The 23,930-nt window shown below is 40.1% G+C and overlaps 2 protein-coding genes across 4 annotated transcripts; one reads left to right on the top strand and one right to left on the bottom strand.

Moving 5' to 3' along the window:
* Positions 1-3,003: 3,003 nt before the first annotated feature.
* On the bottom strand, positions 3,004-11,955 carry fbxo9 (F-box protein 9). Its single transcript, XM_086259710.1, has 13 exons — positions 11,711-11,955; positions 10,886-10,957; positions 9,809-9,940; positions 9,654-9,711; positions 9,393-9,492; positions 7,403-7,533; positions 7,199-7,313; positions 6,927-7,045; positions 5,843-5,933; positions 4,663-4,758; positions 4,483-4,576; positions 3,535-3,689; positions 3,004-3,447 (listed from the first exon to the last, which is right to left on the bottom strand). The coding sequence occupies exons 1-13, from the start codon at positions 11,711-11,713 to the stop codon at positions 3,339-3,341; spliced, it is 1,275 nt and encodes a 424-aa protein (XP_086115836.1). The 5' UTR covers positions 11,714-11,955; the 3' UTR covers positions 3,004-3,338.
* A 1,318-nt stretch (positions 11,956-13,273) lies between these two features.
* Positions 13,274-23,697, top strand: LOC147316307 (serine/threonine-protein kinase ICK-like). Of its 3 annotated transcripts, XM_086259708.1 has the most exons (14): positions 13,319-13,532; positions 15,803-16,071; positions 16,234-16,288; positions 19,921-20,042; positions 20,142-20,221; positions 20,339-20,471; positions 20,570-20,741; positions 21,121-21,288; positions 21,370-21,753; positions 21,897-22,111; positions 22,197-22,339; positions 22,511-22,627; positions 22,710-22,817; positions 22,932-23,697. In XM_086259708.1, the coding sequence occupies exons 2-14, from the start codon at positions 15,971-15,973 to the stop codon at positions 23,081-23,083; spliced, it is 1,950 nt and encodes a 649-aa protein (XP_086115834.1). In that variant the 5' UTR covers positions 13,319-13,532; positions 15,803-15,970; the 3' UTR covers positions 23,084-23,697. The 3 variants fall into 3 exon arrangements, with proteins under 3 accessions (XP_086115833.1, XP_086115834.1, XP_086115835.1); XM_086259707.1 differs by having other exon boundaries at positions 13,274-13,532; positions 21,121-21,753; XM_086259709.1 differs by lacking the exon at positions 13,319-13,532 and adding an exon at positions 19,364-19,397 and having other exon boundaries at positions 15,987-16,071; positions 21,121-21,753.
* The last annotated feature ends 233 nt before the right edge of the window (positions 23,698-23,930 follow it).

Genomic DNA, 23,930 nt, shown 5'->3' with positions numbered 1-23,930 from the left:
CTGACAATAACGAAAGAGAACAGACTCTTAATTATTTTTGAGTTTGCAAAACATTTACTAGCCGTTGCTAATAGCAAAACTAGTTTATCAGTTGTATTATGTATAGTTAGTAACTGTTGGTATGCGAACATGCTGCCATGTGAGCATGTTAGCACGACTGGCTGCATGAATAAAAAGATTTACAATTTCTATGTATTTAAAAAAAGAAGTTATTTACAAATATTTTTGTGACTGTTTCTGTTTCTGGCTTCTTCCTGTAAAAAGGGAGTTTTTCCTTGTCGCCATCACCGAGTGCTTGCTCATCCAGCGTCATCCGATTCCTGGGGTTTTCTTTCTAAAGTTGTAGGGTTTTTATCTTGCAGCGTATAAATAACATTTATATGCTGTATAAATAACATTTAGTTGAATCATTTTCCAGATAAACTGCATTATTATAGGTGAAGTTATTATTGATCAAGCAGTGCAAAAGTAATTTAAGTAAACCGCTGCAACATTAAATGATTTACACATCAATGAACCAATCATTTTAATTGTCATTTTATATAACGACATTAAAAAATATGCATGTTTTCAGTGTTTTTCACTGCTGCTACACAGCCGTGCATTTGGAATACATGCAGTTTGCTATCAGTTTTGAAGATAAGTGAGGCCTGTTGCATTGGGGAAAAAAGAATGGCAGCATACGTTAGTCAGAAATTTGAATCGTTGAACAATACAGGTGCCTTCATAAATTTCTATACCATATTAACGCACCTAGTTTTTGGCGACACAAGCTGCATGTTCCCTCTTCTCTTTAAGCTATGACGTGGCACTCACATTTTCTTAAATTAATTTACTGGCCAAATCCCAATATGCTTTACTTCTTCTCCGCAGCCCTCAGGCCCAAAGGAGGCAGAAGCATTTCTGTGTCTTTTGTAAACATTTCTCTTTTTTAGCATGTCAGTGTTCACTGACTGTCTTTCAGAAGTGATCCTGAACCCGAGCAATGATCGATTCCCACTACAGAATCACGCCTGTGTTTAATGCAGGGCTCCAAAATAACCTTCCAATATTAGCTTTCAGTCTTGTCCCATGTGTGCAGATGTCAGTCTGGACTGTCTGAATCTTTAATGATATTTTCCTTTAGTTTATGAAATCCTGAAATTCTTTCCAGCTTTAATTTGAGACATGAAACAACCTCTCTGGGATTTTTTTTCCCACACCCAAGCATTTTACTGAATAATCATATTAGTTTTGAGAAGCTTCACCAGCTGTGGGTTTTTCCCCATTACGTAACATCGGCAGAATTCTTGTTCTCCCTGTACCCAACTTTTTGAAAACTTCTTGTTTGCATTAAAGCTTCCAAATAAGTTATAGCTCTTGTAGTTATAGTTTTGAATGATCTGCATATCAGGGCATTGTGCTTTTATTTGGTTTTTAAATATGATCCAGACCCAGCAATATATTATTGTCCTATGTGGGGGACATGAGTCTGAGAGCTCTATACCAAACAACATTAATGCATCTATTTGAGTCCTGGTGTACAGTCAAGAGGACATCCTCGACTTTCTAGTGATGCCACATTTGTAGGGATTTGATAGACAACATAGACTTTATTTTCAAAGTCATAAGCATTGCAGTTTCCACATTTTATAGCAAGAAAGGATGTTAAATTATTCATTTTTAATAATGTTTTGATTGATAATCTTTTTTTCTTCTCAGTGTGAGATTCCTAAATTCAGTTTAGTTCAGAATAGTAATTTTAACCTTTTCAAAATAAAACTTGTATTCGGTGTTCTATTGTGCATTATGGATAAAAACCAATGTGTAAGCTAGGCCTCTAAAGTTTTTTGGTATTACTGTGTGTAGGAGAATTTGGACTTTTTGTGGATTTCTTTCAAACACAATGCTTAATTATCTTTAAAAAAATCTAGATATCAAAATGATTTTTTATGATTCTCAGGAGATTATCAATTTCTATGTCTCTCTGTCTGTGCTCGCTCACTGTGGATTTAATCAGGATGTTGTGACCAAATGTCTGACCTCAGAAAGCAGACATGAGGCCAGAGTGAGGGGGTCACACCCTGCACAGCTTTCTCACTTACACATGAAACTATTCCAACTAGCTCTTTGGGAGCTTTGTCTTACAAAGTTTTTATTTAATGGTGTGGGGACAGAAAAAAAGTCTCTTCCCCTCTGTTACCGAGGTCAGTCAGCGTCGTTTCGACTCAGTCTACACAGTATATGTTGAGACAATGACCCACCCTCACCCCAAAGTTTTTTCCATTTGCCCTGTTCTCCTCCTCACGAGCACTGCATGCAGACTTGATGCACTGGAGAGCCGTGAGTCACACTGAGGTCGCGTTTGGAGGACAGAGCCACTGTTTGTGAGCTTTGGTGGCGTATCTGCTGGCCAGCCACTATTCAAACAATGACTTACTCACTGATTTTTAGAGGCCACGGCCTGAGGACATCCAGAGGTCAGAGTACATTATTGACGTTTATAAAATCAGCAGTACAGTATGCAATGCAATTTCCTCATTATCCTCCCACTGCTTTTCCCATAAATCAGTGCCGGCTAAATGACCAAACGATGGCTTCATCGCAGTGATTCAGGATTGCTGTAAAAGAAGCCGTTTATTGACCTTTTCCTTCAGTTTACTGTGAACCACCAAAAAACTGGCAACAGCAAACAATTTAAATATTTACTTGCCATTTTCATAGAGTTTTAGATCAGCCACCAGCTCTAGTAAAGCTACAAATGATTTCAGACTAATCCAAACAACTTTCACATTTATTGTTTTTGGGTTTTTTTCCTGTAAATCCTGTTTGATCTGCTCAGTTCAGAGAAAATGTAATGTGTGGATTAAACCCACGTGTCCTCAAAGAGACAAATGATGTAGAAGCATGAAATTAAATCTGCAATGCTTTCTGTTGAACTCATGTTGTGTAATAGGTTTTCTATTGTAGGTTTTCTGTAATCTATCAATTTTGAGTAAAAGAAAGCCCCAACACAGCAGCGAGGCTGTTTTGTTCATCACTGTTTATTTGAGGAAGAAAGTGCACAACAAAACAAAAACAGTATGAACATTCATTGCTTGGAACAGGTGGGAAATTCTGCTAATTATTTTAGCTCTCAGCATATTACCACAATTTCTGAAATCAGAAAATAAGTATTTTTCTCTAAAGTGTACCTGAAAGAATGACATGCTTTCATTTAGAAAACGTGAGGGTTCAAACAGCAACACCATAAAGCAGCTGCAGCACAAATTAAAACAGGCTGAGAAGTACGTGAGTTTTTGATGCAACGATGACTCAATCTCTGCTGTGGTCTTCGTGAGATCATGTGCAGGGTCTGCTTAGAGAGGCTGCTCAGAGAAAGCAGTGTAACTCTTCACACGTGCAAAGAAGAAGGGTGTGTACATCCTGTCCAGGTCAAAAGTAGTAATGACCGTTTCCCCAGTCAACCTAAAAGCATAATCACGGTCAGGTTTAGAACAGAAATTGACATTTTTTCCCTTCTTGGTCACTTCTATTAGCAGTCCTGTGACTTACTTGTAAGTGATGTGGCAGGAATGGTGGATCCACACAAGCTTACTAAAACTCTGATGCCCCCCAGAGGACAGAGCCAGTCCCACGTGAAAGCTGTGTTCAGCCTCCGGAGCTGGGTTCCGCCTGCAGAACCGATTCCTTTGGAAGTCGGTCGCTTTCTGTCAACAGATGCGGTTTACAAGTTCAGACGTAATCCGACAGGTTAGGTGAAATATTATGGAAAACTGGAATTCACAGCAGATGCTCTCAGAGACATGGCACCTAAGAATGCCGAATATACTGTAAACCTGCCAGAAATGTGATAACTACAAAGCTGGCAATCAACCAGAAGAGATTAAGCCAAACTCACAGCTGAGATTCAGTTATTTCAGATTTTGTTTCTAACTGTATCCGTAACATAAATAAAGCGTTTTTTTCCCGGGCTCTGGGTGCTTCGAACAGAGGCATAGATTCTGTCAGCACCCGTGGGTCAATGCTGCAGTCTTTAGCACCCTCACACATTAGTAGAAGTATAACTTGTGTAGGGGGAAATCATTTTAGACCTAGTAAACTATAACAATACATTTAACAGTGTTGTGTTTATGTAATGCAATGTAATGTTATGCAGGAATGTTTTTGACAAGCACAACGCTGGTGCAGCCATGTACTGCACGCTAAATAACTTATTTGTGTTCGAGTAGAGGCCAATAAGAGGCCAACTTCTTCCATGAAAAGAAACAGACATGCTAACACACTGATGAATGAGGTACTAGGATTAAACTATGTAATTTTTTTCAAGGGGAAAATTCCCCAAATTGTGTAACTGCAACTGTATTTGCACTGTTTTAAACATGACTTTTTTTAACCACTTCCATTTATTGAGGTTTCATTTACTCAATGAGCTGGCCTTATTATACATATATGGTTATCTATTCATCTCCCACCCCTCAAATGCCTCAAACATTTCCTTACCTCATCTTTTTTCTTGCAGACAACAGCAAAAACTTTGGTTTGATTGCCTGTCTCCTGTGAGAGACGGAAGTGACCGAGCAGAACTGAATCCATTCTGAGAAATGAAGCACAATTAAACAATTGTCAATCCTTTATACTCTCTATGGGTCCAGCTGAGTTTAGAGAAAAGATGAGGTGTACCTGGTGTTCCTGGTACGCAAACGGGGAACAACGGACAAAGGCTCCTCAGGGGTGGTCAGCATGATGACGTGGCCATCAGGGAAGAAGCGGAGGTACCTGAGGTAACAATGTCATCACCAGTGTTGGTCAAGTTACGTGAAAAAAGTAATCAGTAACTAATTACTGATTACTTCCCCCAAAAAGTAATCCCGTTACTTTACTGATTACTTAGTTACTTTTTAAAAACACGATTTACAACCTGAATAGGTGATAAAGCCATAGATCTTTCAGCCCAATTCTACTTTTTCTACATAATCAATCATACAAAATGTAATCAAATGGAAAAGCATCTTTTTAAAACTTGTTTTATTAGTTTTAATCTTTTAACTTTATGCATCAAGCAAAAATTTTATTATATGCAACATTCTCTGACTGGAAGAAATTAGTTTAACATTTAAACCTATTTTCTGCACATTCCAGCACATAAAATAAAATATTTTTTGTGTTTACACTCACTCTTTCAAATAGATGCAAGTAAAACACAGCAGAAAATAAATAAAGTCCTTTGGTCTAGCGGTCCTTTTGCTCTATTTTCACCTGTAAAGCAGGAGTAGGGTAGGCGGAGGTTTACCCTGGTGCAGGTGTGCCGCAGCGGTCAGTGGAGGAATCCGCGAGTTTCTCTGTGACTTTCCCATTACGTCGTAGCACACTCGGTGCTTGCTCGGAAGTTTAGGGGTTTTTTTCGCTGTAAAAAGAAGTTTTCTTCCCACGCACGATGGACGCTAATGTTTTTGTCACTTTTTATGGAATCAAATTCAAAGTAAGGTCGGTACTTCCACACTTTAAACGCTGCACGCTCATACTCTCTCCCGCACTCGATATATTATCCATTGTTGATCTGCACACAGCTGTTGTCACCAACGTCGCACTTGCTTACGTCACTGTCATGAGACATTCTTGCAAAAAAAAAACAAAAAAAAAAAAAAATCACGGTTTTAGTAACGCAGTGTTCCTACGGGAAAGTAACGGTAATCTAATTACCGTTTTTGCAATAGTAATCCCTTACTTTACTCGTTACTTGAAAAAAAGTAATCGGATTACAGTAACGCGTTACTGCCCATCTCTGGTCGTCACTGTCAAAAATGTCATCTGTGGTTTCGTTACAACTCACAATAAATAAAGACTACACTCAAATATTTACCTGTAGTATTCAACATGGTGCCAAGCCCTGTAAAATCCATCCAGTGATTCCTCTCCTTGGCGAATGTACGATGTTTTGCTGATATACACACCTGTGGAAAGAAAATGAATCATCCAGTAATTCGTTTACATTGAATATGGCAGCAATAACTTCTAAAAGCATCAGCAAAAAACAACACTAGTGGCTGGTAATTTGAGGCATTTAGCTCTCAACTGTTGTTAGCTGCATGTAACAATCATCTAAAAGTTTGCAGCATAAAGAAGTATTACACCCGTAACATTATTCCTGCGGTCTTTTTATGTACTGAAACTCAGTACCCTTCCAGCAGCTGTCTCACACTGCAGGGGGCAACAGTGAACTGCAAGTTAAGAGCAGGTATGCAAACGTGGGTGGCAAACTTTCATGAAGTCCTTATACCTAGAGACCAGTTGGCGACACAAATATGAATTTCCCACCAAATGAAATTAGTCACAAAGAAATTTCTGCCCCAAAAACCTCCTTTCGTTTGCTTCGGGTCACTAGCAGATTCCCCATAGTTTACATGGAAGACACAGACTCGTCTGCAAACACTGTACAGTTACACTCCATGATGTAGTGAAAAAACATTCCCCTTCACAGTAAAACTTGGGTTTTACCACTGTAACCACACGTTTAAAAATCTGAAATTTTTATTTTGAAGGTGAATGAGCTGACATATGCTTGCAGATCAGCCTCCATGCAAACTACTGAAGATTGCAATCACGAGGTGGTTTTCGACAGCACCATATTTCTCTGTGACAAATTTCAAGTTAGCAATTGCTAGCAACTGCTCTTTTCCCTCTTCAACAGTGGTTGGGAGATGGTCGCTGCCAGGTCTCTAGGCCAACGTGATTTGAAATAAACTGCTATAAAAAAATTAAAAAAAAACATTACGTGGAAAATTTTACTTGATAAGCACGCTTGTGGTATCTGTCTTGATAAAAAAAAAAAAAATTTCTATGACACTCTAGCTCTTAAATCATTTTGTATCTGTTACAAAACAGTACCTTTGGTATTTTCCTGCACTAATGTGGGTTTAGAAACCTGAGGTGTCAGTAGTAATTACCATCAAAACGGACTCTGGGCCTTTGCAGGAACATCTCCCTCCAAGATGTGAAGGGTACAAGTTTAGTGCACTTCCGTCCCCAAACTCTTAAACAAGCCAAGCGCCAAATCTCAGGGTCTCTGGAGAGAGAATGAAAGCGAAACAAAAAATTAAGAGCTCACAGCACCATGAGATCCTTTATTGCCTGATATAAAATTGGCAATTTTGTCAAAAGCTGAGCTTGCTGACAAATAATTTGTCATCCAGCTGATTTCTTTGAAAGCGAGGCTGACCTTGCACAAATGTAAAACCCACGGCAAACCAAAGACAGCTGCTCCAGAGCGCGCATGTCCAGATCGCTTGATACAACCCACCGAAATATGTACATCAGGATTTCCCGTGGCAGAGCTGCAATCAAAAAAAGAAAAGAATGATAATGGCTATGTGTTTATTATGACTCGAGAGGTTTACAATGAAATTACATTAGAGTTTTTTACCTGAAATGTGCACCTGAGTCATTTCAACCTCAGGAGTGCAGATCTTTGGAAATGAGCCTTCCACAGATAGCTGCTGCTCGAAGTAGGCAAGTAGATCCTCGATCTCCCCATCAGCATCACTATCCTCCATGCTGCAAAAAAGAAAAATAAACACAGTATGCTCAGTTTAAGAAATTAGACTATGCACTGCTCTCATACAAGCCAGCACACTATATTATTCACCTACCAAACTAAAGCAAAGAAAGAAAAGTTGCTTTTGTTGTTGTTGTAAATGGGGCAGCTTAAGTTTTAATCCAGCTGAGTGATCCTCCTCACACCCTCATTATAAGTTCAGCCTAGGGCTGCTCGATTATGGCAAAAATGATAATCACAATTATTTTCACTGAAATTGAGATCTCGATTATTTGACGATATTTATTTAACCCTTTAAGACCTACCATAGAACCAAGTCCGCCAGAGCTTTTTTTTTTTTTTTTTTTTTTACATGCTGTAGTGCCATTTTTGGGAGCATTTCAAGTTGCTATACATCAATACAACTTTTATAGCCCATATTTTAATAATATGTATGCATTAAGTCCATAGTAATTACATTAATTACAAAAAAGTGCAATAAACTACAAAAAAATTGAAAATCGTTTTTTTTTTTAACATATATTTCTACTTGGGGAAATTTAAGAGGCTTATCCCTCAAAACTTTAAATACAAAAAAGTTGCAAAAAATAGTTTAGAAGAACAGGAAATTTATTTTGAGTGTCTTCATAGTTTTATTTTGGGGATATAGCAATTTTTATATACTGCAGGGAAAACAAAAAACAATCCTATGATGCAAATTTGCAAAGAAAACAGCATGTGCATCAAAATAAACTATTTCCAGCAGTGCAATTCGAGTTCTAAGCATCCCAGAAACTATTCAGAAAAGTCAAACATGACTTATAAAAACACCAGTATAGGCTTTTAAGGCCTACAAGTAAAAAACTACATTTTCCGCGAAAATGACGTCACTTCCGGTTTCGGACAGGAAATGGCGGACATACGATAGCTCGCGTTGACGTCTTTTTCATTGTGGGAAGTGTTACGAACAGCTGTTTCTGGAATATTATGTTTTTGTTCCTGCAAGCGCTTTTTATGCAATTTTTGCAAAGCTTTATGTGGAAGGAAACCGTGACCGAGGACAAGCTGATGGCATAAGATATAAGTACAACTCCTCCGGTTTCATATGCAAAACAAATTATTGCGCTAGCTTACGCAGTTCCGGTTCTACAGGGATTTAAAGGGTTAACAATAACAATGTATTGAATAATGACTTTAAAAAATAATATAAAATAGTGTGCAAATACTGATAACAGGGCAAATGTTTGCAATATAAAAAATAAATGAAAAATGTAAACATCTATGTTTAGTGAACTTTGCAGTGTTGCTCTGTGGTGCAGCTACGACACCGTAGCAAAGTTTACACACTATGTCTACTTGATCCACGACAAGTAGAACCCATAATGTTTCCACACCACTGAAGTTTTTTTTTTTTTTTTACCTCTCTTTTCAACCAACGGCAGTCACTCTCCTCCCCAAGTAACTTCTGCTTAGCTTTCCGAGCTTCCCTTGGGTCTTCTTACCGGTAATTGTTGTGGCACGTGTTCGAAATGCAGAGAGGTGCGCTCGATTTGCCACACGGAGCAGCGCGAGAGTAAAGCACGAGGGAGGGGCTAATAATCGGCTCAGTCATTTTTAATGATCGTTGAAAGCCCAGATCGTAATCGTGATTAAAATTCGATTGAGCAGCCGTAGTTCAGCCTTTATACTACTAGTATAATTTCAATAATAATTAATATAGCAGCTCTCTGTTTAGCATCTTAATTACCTCACAGGGGAAAATGATCCCCGAAAAGAAAGCGATTTGCATAAGACTATAATTTTAGAACAACTTAATGTCTGAAAACATGCTGTCACAAAATAGACCTGCGGTAAGATTAAACAAAATAAAGTAGCTTACTAGTTCCCTCCACCTCTGTCTGCATCAGGAGGACGGCTGTAGTTGATTTTAAACTCAATGTCAGGAACAAGCTGCATAGCCATGCGATAAAATTTGATAGCTGCAAGTAAAAACATCAGATTAGACATGAGAAACAAATCAAACAACCTCAGAGAAATTACAGAACTAAATGGACGGCGGGTAAGGATAAAGAGTTGTTAACTTCTAAAGAGTTATTTTTATTTGTGGTAAAGTGCCATCTGTATCCTATGTAGCGCATACCTTCATAGACAGCTCCATTCTGCTCCTCCTGAGCAGCTCTCAAGAACAGCTCTGTGGCCTGAGGGAAGGTGACTCTCGTCAGTCATTTAACAGCTGATAATAATCGACAACACATGCAAGCTTACAGCTAGAAAAAAAATAATTCCCCAACTTGCCTTTTCCTCTCTAGCAATTTCTTGAGCCTTCCTCAGACCTTTGGCTTGGAGCAGTCGGTTGCTCGTTCCACTCGCTCCAGAGCTCGGTTTGAGCTCAGACATCCACTGAGCTCTGAACACATTGAGCTCCAGCTGGAATTCGATTACAACATTAATAGAGTGAGTGCCAACGAAAGGTTTCAGCTTATCCATGCTTAGTTGAACTTTAACACTGCTGTTATAGCCTATAGGCTATAATCGTTGCAAACAAACAAAATTAAGTCCTCCTCGTCTTTCATTGTACCTGCCTAACATATGAGAATTAATTTGGCTGCCATGTTTTGCATACAGCGCAGGTTTTGCCACTTTAAACAAATAAGTACATGAGGGGATAACATATCTTATCTTTGGCCAAAAGAAATGTTTTTGTTAGTGATTTCAGTGCTAGCTCGAAGGATACACTGATGCACAGTACAGGTTCGCTTTTAGGAATATTGTAGTTTTCTTGACCTTTATGCATTAATGACACTGCAGTTTTTGTTTTATTTTCAGAAGATAAGTTAGATGTACTGCTCCAGGCTCTGGGGAGGCCCCAGCCCTGACTGATAGCATAGTGTGTTTTTCTCTGCAGGTATGTTTTTACTACATTGGTAGTGTGTTTGGGATCATTGTTATGCTGAAAAATGAAGCTGTTGACAATCAGAAGCTTTATAGATGGTTTTGCATGATGGATCAAAATAACAGCACCTCCACCATGTTATATAGACGGCAGCAGACACCCACTGTTGTACCACTCTCCTGGCTTCAACTGTACATATTGATGACAATTTAAAAGAAGAATTTCAAATTAGACCCATCACTCCATCAGACCTGCTGTCACTGATTGTCAGTGCAAGTTTTGTGTAATCTGACACATCTCAGTCTTTTCTCCCTGTGTCCCCTCAAGAATGTCTTCTTACCACGCTTACCTTTCACTAACACCACTGTGTGCTTTTATGACTAAATAAATAAATTGCAAGAAAATGTGGCTCCTTGGAAGTAAAATTTAATGAAGCACAGCCCTAGAGTGTTGCACAAACCATAATTTATGCTGCTCACCTGAAGATCTGGATCATCTGAACTTTCATCTTCATCCTCTACTGTACTTTCAATATCTGCATTTTCGTCAGCCTGCACACGAAACCGAAGTTATAATTTAAAAAAATTAATTTACGGTTAACTATTTATATAAAAAACAGATTATCAGACATCCTGTATATAGCAGTCAATAAGGTGATAAATTTAGAGACTAGAATGGCAAGCCTCATGTAACCAAACTTAATAAACATAAACATTAATATATGCATTTAGCTCACTTTGGGTTGAAGTTAATTACACTGCTACTCCCTAAACAAAATCGATTTAAAATGCATATGAAATACGTAATAAACAACAATATTGTAAGTACACGTTGCTTTATATGCATTGCACACCGTTTTTTGTTGACAGTTTGATGCTCCTTGTTATTACAGCACACTTCCCTGTTCATGTTGCGGTAAATAAGTTTCATTTTTCTTTAACATACAAACTGTCAAAGTGGTCAAACTTGTTGCAAAAAATAGAAACTATAAAGTTCTGCTGTGGGCCTGATTTAGAAGCAACTCAGGTAACACAACCATATTTAGCTTAACAGTCTGCGATGCTAACCTCGGTGTATAATACTGTGAATTAATCTGCATATCGTTGATTTGAGGGTCTTGCATCTAAATGTAGGCGCCAAGTGTTGTAAATCAACTACTTTCGTAACTAGTTAGTAAACTAGTTAGCTTACAGCTCGGCTGAGCTGCAGGTAGCATTAAAAGAAGCCAGGTGACGTTAGCTACATTAGCTCGCTAGCTCGCTAACACTTTTCGCTGCATAACTGCCAAAAACACGGTGACCCACCATGACAACCTGCCCAGTAAGTCTCCTTGTTATCTTCACAGGCGGTCAGTATTACCGTTTACAGTTCACGGTCGGAGAAACGGACAACACAACGGACATATTTACGAGCTCGCAGGAACGCAGCCATTTCGCTGAGTAGCCCGGAGCCTCAGTGGCACAGGAAGTCAGGAGGCGCTGTGAGACTCGAGAAGCGCCCTGTGTCACTCCGGCTCTTCAATATCAGCTGAAAAATAAACATCCCTGTGTGGGGCAGCGACTAGCAGCTGTCATTTATGAGTGGCCTGTATGTGTGTGTTATATTATAACAACAACTGTCTTTAGTGACCAAATTGTTGGCATGTTAATTACGGGACATTAAATACTCTGACAGGTGCACCTGTTCCACTGCTGGTGGAACCAGCCAATCACATGGCACATTTAAGCATGATCAAGATGACCCACTGAAGCTAAACCTGAGCATCAGAATGAGGAAGAAAGGTTATTTAAGTGGCTTTGAATGTAGCATGGTTGTTGATTAAAACTAGATTCCAATTAACCACTCATCACAACCGCAGAAGAGCATCTCTGAATGCACAACATGTGGAACCTTGAAGCAGATGGGCTGCAGCAGCAGAAGACCACACTAAATGCAACTCCCATCAGCTAAGGGGAAATAGAGGCTACAGTTTGCACAGGGTCACCATAATTGGATGATAGAAGATTGGAAAAATGCTGTCTAGTCTGATGAGTCTTGAATTCTGCTGCAACATTCAGATGGTTAGCATAAACAACATGAAAGCATGAATCCATCCTGCCTTGTATCCATGGTTCAGGGTTGTGATGGTGTAATGGTGTTAGGTATATTTTCTTGGCAAACTTTGGGCAACTTAGTACCAACCAATCATTTAAATGCCAGAGCCTACCTCAGTTTTGGTCACAGTGTACCCATCTTCTGATGGCTTCTTCCAGCTGGATAACACACTATGTCACAAAGTTCAGATAATCTCAAACTGACTCCTTGAACATGTCAGTGAGTTCCCTGTACTCAATTGGCCTCCACAGTCAACATATGTCATTCTTTTTTTTTTTTTTTAATTTACTTATTTATTTTTGCAATTCATTATAATATAGCACCAAATGGCAACAGCAGTCTCTGAAAGGCACTTTATACATGTAAAAAAGAATGCGGACTAACAATTTAGGGAGTAGGGAAAACGATGATGACCTCACATTCATAATAAGGGCTCTTTTTTTTTCTTTAATCAAAGAAGAGTGCGAAACAAGAGCACTAAATGTTGCTCACTTTCGCTTTTGCTCTGCACCTAAACATCTTTTCCACTCTTTGCGTATTTTTTATGTTACTGGCTGGTCTTTACACCTCGCCATTCGCCCTTCACGATTATGTCATAAAATGTCGATAACTTTAAATGACTGCACTGCTTCATGTTTATCTTCTCTAGCAATGCGTGGACTAAACACAGTAAAAGCCCTTCTTTAAATAGTCCGCACTCCTTAAAAGCGATATAGATACATAAAAGCTGGTGTTTACGCTCCAGCATCTTTACGACGGGATGAGAGGAGGACTGCTGTGATTTGTTGAAATTAAACCGCAGGGTCTTTTCACAGCAACGCGAGATCTTGGTAATCTCTGTGAGGAAGGAAGGAGGGAAGGAAGGGAGGAAGGGGCCTAGCTGGAGATTTATTTACGGTGTGTGTTGGGCACACTGGTTGCGGCTATTCGGAGTGTAACGGTAACAGTTAGCGGGCTAATGGAGTAAGCCATTTGTTTACCATCGACTACGAATGACTGGCTATGAACTGTTGGCGGTTTGACGCGAGGAGGGTAAGTGCTGTGTGCTGCTCGTCGTTTTATTTTGAGTAAGAAGCCCATTCTGTCCACTGTTTCTCTGATGGCTTGTCAGCAGCTGGGCCACCAGCAGCATCACAATGCGGTCAATGTTTATTTCTACCACGCTAGCTGATAGAGGGCTGGCTAAAATGTAACCACAAACTCACAGGGGGTTGTTGTAGTATTAAATCCAGTCAGTCTGAACAACGTCAGTGAACAAAGCAGTAAACAGTAGCTGGTTTGCTAGCTCTTGCCAGTAGGTTAACATAATGTGAACCCCTCTTTTGAAATGATTGGTGATAAATTGGCCAATATAATCAGTTTCCTGATACTGTGCTGTTACAAAGAAAGAAAAAGATATTGCCTCCTTCTTAATTTGTATTCTATTTATTATCATTTTAAACGTTTTAGGTCATGAATAAAGCTTGATGTTAGACAAACATAACCTGAGTAAATGCAAAATGCAGTTTTTAAATATGAGTTCATTTATTTAGGGTAAAACAGCACAGCTATCCAAACCCACATGACTGTGTGGAAAAAGTGATTGCCCCCCTGAACCTAATAACTGGTTGTGCCACCCTTGGCTGCAAGAACTTGGCTGCAAGAACTGATAAGTGGCAATGAGTCTGTCACATCACTGTCTAGGAATTTTGGCCCCTCTTCCATTAGTTTGGCCACATTGGAGAGTTTTCCGGCATGAACAGCCTATTTGAGATGCTTGAAATGCATGATCTTAATCTGATTTCACACCAGACCATGACTGGGCCACTCCAAAACAGACGGACAGTCTCCTTCAGGATTTTCTGATAGATATCAGAAATTCATGGTCTCATCAATTACAGCAAGTCTTCCAGGTCCTGAAGCAGCAAAGCAGCCCCAGACCATCACACTGTGACCATTATGTTTGACTGTTGGTATGACGTTATTTTTATGAATTTTTTTTGTTAGTTTTACTTCAGTCCAAAGAATATTTTGCCCAAATTTTTCTTTCAGCTGCACCCTTTAGCGCGGTCACCATGACAGATCATCTGCCTCCGCCTTATCCTATCTCTACCACCCCAGCACTAACCCTCTTCACGTCATGCTTCACTACATTCATTACTCCTTCCATGGTCTTCCTCTTTTCCACCTTCCTGGCAGCTACATATTCAGCATCCTTTATGTAATATATCCACTCTCCCTCCTCTGCCCATGTGTAAACCATCTCAGCCTTGCCACTCTAACTTTGTCTCCATCTCAACTTGAGCTGTCCCTCTAATGTTCTCTGATGCTGATATTGAGAATCTGCACAGCATCATCTAGGATAGCAAAACTATGAGTGATGGCTGCTGGAAGAAAGCTATTTTTAAACCTTGTTATGCTGTACTTTGGCACTAAAAGCCTTTGTATAGAAGTAAGAAACTGAAACTCACTACGCAAAGCATGCAAGTCTTTCAGTCACATCTTGATGGAGGTGGACTTAAATTTTCTGTGTAATAACACATTGACCTCGAGGGTTATGATTTTTTTTATTTTATTCCAAATCCTGTATTCTATTAAATAAGGGATGGAAGGGTGACTATAAATTGCATGCATTCAATAAAAGATATGATATGAGTGAGCTGGTGTGTTTATGTTTCTACAAACTTCCGCTGTGTCGTAATTATTTCCATGCAGAGTTGCATTACTTTTTCACCATGATGTTGCGTTTATGATGGGAGAGGCGGACAGTTGTATAATGTCTTCTCCAGCACATCCCAAAATTTCCCCCCTGAACTACTCAAAATCCTAGTATTATCATCTCCGAAAATGGTGCACTATCAGGAAAGGGAAAAAATAATAATTCATGTTTTTTGTTTTTTAATCCATATATTCAAGTAGTTAGCTGGCCTCAGTTTTTGGTCACCTGAAAAACTCGACGGTATGAACTATGCATGGTGGGCGCATCACTTCACCTGCCTCTCTTCTTACCTCGATGCATCACATCCATCACTCTGGAGCATTCATCAGATCGCACAACCTTTTAGCATTGTTCCAGAGTTCAGACTCTACTGCAGAACTAACCAATCAAGGCTCTTAACTATCTGTGTGACTTTTTGGTTAGTATATCTGTACCTGGATATATTGTGGAAACATATACTTAGAAAGATTTAATATTGTCTCCCATCACTGACTGATAAGATTTAAAGGCTTAAAGAAATAATGTCCCACTCAGTGGTTAGTTTGTGGATCCTTTGCTGAGTGAACTCATGCTTGGTCTCTTTATTTTTTTTTTTCTTTCTCAGCTCAAAGGACAGAAGTCCATGACACAATGAGTCCTCCACCTCTGCCTGTAGTCTTCTGCTGTTGTCACAGGAAAATCTGGTTGCATTCAGCAGTAGGAGGCGAACACATCTCTGTTTTCCACCCCGTTATTATCTGTCCCCTGACAATGCTACGGAAGGACAAGCATAATGAATAGATACACTACCATCAGACAGCTCGGGGATGGCACCTACGGCTCAGTCATCCTCGGCCGCAGTCTGGAGTCGGGGGAACTAGTTGCCATTAAGAAGTGAGTATCACAAAATTGTGTTTCTCTGTAATCTGATAGATGTTTTTCCTTCTTGGGTTTAGCTATAGTATGATTTCATTTGGTCTCGACTTAAAAAGCTAACTGTAAGCCAAGACACAGGCTGTTTTGTTTTTTTTATTTTTTTCTGTTATGTTATTTCAGAATGAAAAGGAAGTTCTACTCCTGGGAAGAATGCATGAACCTCCGTGAAGTGAAGGTGAGCTTACATTTTCTAAAAGTTTAACATTTTAAAGTGAGTGATGGAAAATAAATCAACCCAAATTTAACATTGAATCTGTTAACACAATTCTTCATTCTTGGTGGGGAAAAATGATTTAATCAACCTACCACATTTACTTTAAACACTTAATCCTTAAAGGATATCTTGCAGCCTCTTCAGTTGTATCCAGGCTTGAATTGATCAGCATTGTTGTGCTTTAACATAGTACCTTGTTTTCTGAATGAAATACACAGAATTATATTTATATGTGACACAAGATGTCATTTTTATGATTTTAAAACATGTAAATGTGCTTGTCCTGAAGATTTTTGTTTTTATTCTACTAGTCCTCCTTGGCAGATGAGGGAAAGAGGTAGCTTTGCACACTGAAGACTCTCAGCAGAAACTGATTTATGCTGTACTACACAGGAATAGTCAGCCAAACCAAAGTGGCCAGCTGGTTCTGGCTCGATGTGCATTAGAACACGTCATTTGACCCCTGTCATGCTTGTGCCATCCAAAATAGTCCTGAAGAATTTAACATACTCAGAGAAAATATATGTTGTCCCTTTCACAGCAAGAAACATTTGCCTTTATCCTTAACAAAACTTAAAACTGTCACCTCACTGTAAGTTACTTCACTGTCTAAATATTACTTACATGCACTCACTGGCTTCACTAGTTACACCTTCCCAGTACCAGGTTGAAACCTCAGAACTACTCATGGTATAGATTCGCCCACGCCATTACACCAACAACACCAGCCTGAACCTATGGTACAAAGCAGGATGGATCCATGCTTTCATGGTGTTTACACCAAATTCAAACCTTACCATCTGAATGTTGCAGCAAAATTCAAGACTTATCAGACAAGGCAACATTTTTCCAAGCTGCCGTTGTTCAAGGTTGGTGAGCCAATGAGAACTGTTGCGTCAGTTTCATGCTCTTACCTGAGGAGTGGCACCCAGTGTGGTCTTCTGCTGCTGTAGCGCATCTGTTTGTGCATTCAGAGACTCTCTTCTGCGTTCCTCAGTTGCTGTTATTTGTCTTACTGTAACTTTGATGCTCAGATTGTCTCAACTGTGTCTACATGTCTGAACGCATTAAATAAATTGCTACCATATCCTACTGAGAATCAAAGGGGTATTTGTGTTAATAAGCAGTTGATAAGATTACCTAATAAAGTATCAGTTGGGTGTATATCACTCGTGAAATTCAACATGATAATATTTTTGAATTCATGATGTTGAGACAGACATTCTGCACTACAGGCAGGTACATCAATAAACACTGATTGCAACAGGAAACGTGACCATAAAGTATGATGTTATTACACGTGACTAGCTCTTCAGGATTTACAGTTAAAAATTAACCATATTTACCACATACTGGGCTTTAGTGCAGTCTCCCACGATAATGCATCTACTGTCCTTCCCTTTTATGGACACTCCTTCTGATTGGCTGCTCCACATGAAAAACCTTTGAATAGCAGTTGTGTTTGGGTTGCTGTGTGTCTGAGAGAACCATATTAGGAAATGCAGTCACTCTGACGTCATGTACAGCCAAGAGTAAAAAAAAAAAAATCTAAAATCAAACATGTAAGGATTACTTTTAAATCTCATTATTATCAAGTTATGGTATGAATAACAACATCCCTCATGGCAACAGCACATATATGACACAACTCAGAGAAAACATCAATTGGTCATTTCATAGCTAGCAAGATTTGTCTTTATCCTGAACAAAACTTAAAACTTTCACCTCATTGTATATTTCTGAATTGGACACTTGAAGTTACTTCACTGTCTGAATATTACTTACATACACTTACTGGCTTCATTAGTTACACCTTCCCAGTACCAGGTTGAAACCCCAGAACTACTTCAAGTTCTTTGTGGTATAGATTCGCCCACGCCATTACACCAACAGCACCAGCCTGAACCTTTGGTACAAAGCAGGGTGGATCCATGCTTTCATGTTGTTTACACCAAATTCAAATCTTACCATCTGAATGTTGCAGCAGAATTCAAGACTCATCAGACAAGGCAACATTTTTCCAAGCTGCTATTGTCCAAGGATGTAGCCTTAGTTTCCTGCTCTTACCTGACAGGAGTGGCACCCAGTGTGGTCTTTTGCTGCTGTAGCGCATCTGTTTGTGCGTTCACAGATTCTCTTGTGCGTTCCTCGGTTGTAACAAGTGGTTATTTGTCTTACTGTGGCTTTGATGCTCAGTTTGAACATTAGCAGATCGTCTCAACAAATGTCTGAATGCATTGAATTAATTGCTACCATATCCTACTGAGAATCGAGGGGCGGGGTGGTTATTTGTGTTAATGAGCAGTTGATGAGATGTACCTAATAAAGTATCAGTTGGGTGTATAACACTCATTAAATTCCCAGTGACAATATTTTTGAATTCATGATGTCAAGAAAGACATTCTGCACTACAGGCAGGTACATCAATAAACACTGATTGCAACAGGAAACGTGACCATAAAGTATGATGTTATTACACGTGACTAGCTCTTCAGGATTTACAGTTAAAAATTAACCATATTTACCACATACTGGGCTTTAATCCCACGATAATGCATCTACTGTCCTTCCCTTTTATGGACACTCTCCTTCTGATTGGCTGCTCCACATGAAAAACCTTTGAACAGCAGTTGTTTGGGTTGCTGTGTGTCTGAGAGAACCATATTAGGAAATACACTCACTCTGACGTCATGTACAGCCAAGAGTAAAAAAAAATCTAAAATCAAACATATTAGGATTACTTTCAAATCTCATTATTATCAAATTATGGTATGAATAACAACATCCAGCACATATATGACACAAAATAAGGAAAAGCATTATCACATAAGGCCAATGTTTCAGTTTGGGTTGATTATTTTTCATTATTATGTTTAGAAAGCTCATAATGCTCTTAATGCTATTGTGTATATATGCTATTGCTTTATGGGTAATGTAGTGATGATTTACATGCTAGGCCATTTGGGAAATCAATGAATGCCTTTCTGTTTGTTTTTCACACCGTTTCAGTATTTTACTGTCTAAATTTCCTCACAGTGCAACAGTCACACACCAGCTCTAAGAGCAGAAGGTGATTCTTGTGTGCTGTTGGTTTTGAGCTCTGTTCCCCACCCCGGCCTACACACACCCCTTTCTAGAGCTTAACCTTGATACAGCAGACATGAGTAGAACATGCTGCTCCTTTGAGTCCTGCTGAGTAGATTTATAATTACAGCATGCTATCATGAAATCTGAGACCCATTATGGCTTTCCTCCCCCTTACTAAAATATAGCATGGTTAAACCTATACCATCCCAGTGCATGGGAAAGTGTATATTTCTCCATTCTGCTTTCTATTTATTCCATATCTCTTCCCCCCCCCACACCTTTTTTTTTTTTAAATTGTAAGCATAAATCCCACCTTTGCAGCATTTCACCCTCCAAACTACACCCTACCTATACCTACAAGGGTTTTTGGTAGTTGTAGGGTGTGCTTCTGAATGTGCTGCAGTGACCTCTGTGTGTTGTCCAGCATGTTTAGATTCATTTATTTCTCCCTCTGCTTCGGCTTTATGGAGTCCACATTGTGTTAATGCTTGTGTCTATTCTTGCAGTCCTTAAAGAAGCTGAACCATGCTAACGTGATCAAGCTTAAGGAGGTAATTCGGGAAAATGATCACCTCTACTTTATATTTGAGTACATGAAGGAGAATTTGTACCAGCTCATGAAAGACAGGTGTGTGCAGTGATTTAGGTATTTCCATATTTGAAAGTGTATTTGAGTAAGGTTTGCTGTTTCTGTACTCATCCAGCTTTGAATGGTTTCTTTGTGCAGGACCCGGTTATTTCCTGAATCTACTGTAAGAAATATCATGTTTCAGATACTTCAGGGGCTCGCCTTCATTCATAAACATGGTACGTCTGGTTTGGTTTGGTTTGTTTTTTTGTTGTTTTTACTCCAGGGTGTTCATTAAATGTTGCATCCCTGCCATTTCAATCTGGCGAGATGCTCATGCACGCGTCTCTGGTTAGGTTTTTTCCACAGGGATATGAAGCCAGAGAATCTTCTGTGCATGGGCCCAGAGCTGGTGAAAATAGCTGACTTTGGGCTTGCCCGAGAGATCAGATCTCGACCGCCTTACACGGATTATGTTTCAACTAGATGGTGATTTGATTTTTTTTTTGTTTGTTTGTTTTCGAGCAAACGTAGTTCTCATGTACTTGAAGGATGCCTAAGTCCTCTTACTCTTCTTTTTGTACCAGGTACCGAGCTCCAGAGGTGCTCCTCAGATCCACATCCTACAGTTCACCTATAGACCAGTGGGCAGTTGGCTGCATTATGGCAGAGCTGTATACCCTCAGGCCTCTTTTCCCAGGATCCAGTGAAGTAGACACCATATTCAAGATTTGCCAAGTCTTGGGTACACCAAAGAAGGTAGTTATTCACACACAGAGCCAAAAACATTTTGAGTTTGGGAGAAACAAGGTGTTACTTAATAAGAGTTGGTGTCCACCTCACTGAAACTCTATAGTGTGAGGAGCCATCTTTAAAAAAGGGTCTTTTAAAAAGACTCTTTGAGTCCTCCTTATTTGCTGTGTGCAGTTTGAGTCGACTTCTGTCAAACTAAGTGCTTATTAGTGTTGAGAACTGCTTGTGATCCTTTAGAAACATGCTACGGTGCATATGGTGGAATCATAAGGACAGGCTTGAGTGGGCGCGATCATGTCTACTGTTGGCAACGCAGCGAGAATGTGAAGCTTTCTGAGTTTTTCAAGTCTCAAAACGTGAACCGTGGACTGACTCCTCCTTCTAGAATGATTGGCCCGAGGGATATCAGCTGGCCAGTGCTATGAATTTCCGTTGGCCTCAGTGTGTTCCCAGTAATCTGAAGACACTGATCCCAAAAGCAAGTCCTGAAGCCATCCATCTGATGACCGACCTGCTGCAGTGGGATCCCAAGAAGAGACCAGCGTCTGCCCAGGTAGTGTCTGATTTGATGTCCTGGTATTTCCATTACTCTGTGCAGCTTAGCGAAGAGAACAAATACTTTTTTTTTTCACAGGCTCTCAGGTATTCGTACTTCCATGTTGGCCAAGCTTTGGGGACGCCTCAGCAGATCTTGGAGCAGGGCAGGCCTCAGCCGAGCCGTGTGCCAATGCAGACTCCTTTACAGTCTCAACAGATGTTGCAGCAGCAGCCTCTGCTGCTTAAGCCTGTGCCCCCCTCCCAGCCTCCTCCTCCCAACCAACACTGCTCGCCCTCCAGGCCTCTTCAGCAGGTCCAGCACTCCCCTGCATCGGCAGCCGCCCAGGCTGCAGCGTACCAGCGGCACACAGAGCTGGTGCGAGAGCAGCAGCAGCCAAAGCACATCCTGAAGCAGGAGCAGACTGAGGGAACGCCGCAGAGCCATCTTCCTTACATCGTTGACAAGACTCTCCAGTGCAAGGTGAGGCTCCTAAATGCTTTGAAAAATCTGTGTAATCCACATCTGAGTAGCGCAAATGTAGAGCACAGAAAAAATGAATCAGTGAAAGGCTAAAGAGACAAGTTGTTGCATTGTCTTTATATTCTTGGCCAATCTTGGTGTAGCAAACGAGGCAGGAGCCAGAAAATGCAAACCTGCTGAGCTATCAGTTGAAACCTAAAGGAGGAGGAGGGCGGCGGCGGTGGGGCCACGGCACAGGGCACCTCAAGGGTGACGACTGGGACGACTACGAAGAAACTGATCTGACGTCTATAAGTATTCTTGGGAAAAGTAACTTCTCCACACAGAAGTCGAGGCAGGGAGAGGGCACGCCGAGCAGGTGAGGCTCTGATCTGTTTGTGACATTTGCACATTAGTTATGTGCATGCTGGTTATTCAGATCCCTCCACTTTTTTGTCTCACAGATATGGAAATATTCTGGATTTTAGCCGACCCACTGGAAATGAAGATGCACCTTTAAACCTGAACAAGACTGCATCCTATCAAGAGCCATCAAGAACTGCCTCTGCTAAGCAACATTACTTGAGGCAGTCGAGATATTTACCTGGTAATAAACAGTGTATTTTTATACATAGCAGAAGTAAGGGATGGGCTTTATTTAAAAAAAAAAAAATCTATAATGTTGGGTCTCAGTTAATAGGTTTACCTAGCTCTGTTATTCTTAAATGTTGCCCATTTAAGAGTCTAATATTTATGATTGCCTTTCTGTTCATTTCAGGCATTAGTACAAAGAAGAACGTGGCCATAAATGCCAGTAAAGACTTCACTGGAAGCCATCTTTGGGGCAGCAGTAGTATTCCATTCGGAGGGACTCTGCCGAGTAGAGGCGCTCACGGTAACTTCACTGTAACCTTTAGACTCTTTGTTGTTGTTGTTAAAGAGGTTCAAAGTAATGGGCTTTTGCTTTTAACTATCAGGCACAAATACAGTCCCAGGTGGATACATGCCATCTTTTTACAAAAAAGACAGCGGCTCTGCCGGTCACAGAGGGCATCAGGGTCCTTCAGTGGAGACAACAGCATCAAGTGAGCACAGATCTGAGCTTTCTTTGATACCCAGTTCTTAAAAAAGGAATTTATAAAGGGAAAAAAACACTGCCTTCAAAACCCGCTTTTCGTGTTTCTTTGTTGCCGTTTCAGATTATGCAACATGGCGGTCTGGCCGGAGCCAGATGAACACGTCTGCCAACATGCCATCGACCAACAAAAGCACCCCGGGTCTGCTGCCTCGCCCGCCGCTGCAGACTATTCATGGGCGAACGGACTGGTCTGCCAAATACGGACACCGCTAGTGGCCTCGCCCCTGAGCTCCGATCTGTGCCCTAAGAACTGTTTCTCTCCAAAGAGTAGGCATAGTCGTTTTATAATCAAAATGTGTACATAAATCTTACACAGCAATAAATTCAGTTTTGTCGTGCGCACCATGGATGTTGTGATATGTAAAATATTTAAGTAAACAGGTAGAATGCAACCTGCCAAAATGTGAGCCCAGATTTGCTCATCAGTGTTTTATTTTGTATTTCTGGAGCTGAACGTATGCCCTGCGGAGGTTGCATTCGCAGTTTTGTATCATATCTGTTGTTTACCACATGTACACTTTATATGCATACTGTAACTATTCACTGTGACATTTTTTGGCTGACAAGTTACTTTGCCTCTGTACAGTAGTAATGTTTTTCTTTTTACATGATTATTCTTTTGTTTTACAGTGATTGCATTTCCAATCAGGTAGCTGTCATTTATGTGTTATCTCCTTTTTTATGTCACTGAATTTTAATGCAATTCAAGGGGTTGTGACATTGTATAGATCCGTTTCTGTTCAGTAACACATTTAACCCCTCTCGGCCAAACTGAGTGTAATTATTGAAATGCAGGTTATCAAGTACAATTAAACTTTTTGACTGGGTACTGGTATTCGCACAGTTTATTCTTTTATGAAGCAATTGTAGTCGATTGAAACGTTTTATTGTTATTTCTTTTAAATGGAACTATTACCTGTCAGCCCAGTTTCCATGTCAGGCCCACAGCTGCTGCAGGATGAGCACAGCTTGGCTGCTGGATTACTCTGTCAGGGATTAATCCAGCTATTAATACTAAAGCAGATAGGTTGGGAAATATTTGGAAAGTGACACAGTTTTC

Source organism: Aulonocara sp. 'chitande type north' Nkhata Bay, linkage group LG13 (genome assembly GCF_057382095.1).
Source record: "Aulonocara sp. 'chitande type north' Nkhata Bay isolate Kocher_YH1m ecotype deep benthic linkage group LG13, A_spYH_male_GT1.1, whole genome shotgun sequence".
NCBI classification, from domain to species: Eukaryota; Metazoa; Chordata; class Actinopteri; order Cichliformes; family Cichlidae; genus Aulonocara; species Aulonocara sp. 'chitande type north' Nkhata Bay.
This window is presented reverse-complemented; position numbering and strand designations above follow the sequence as displayed.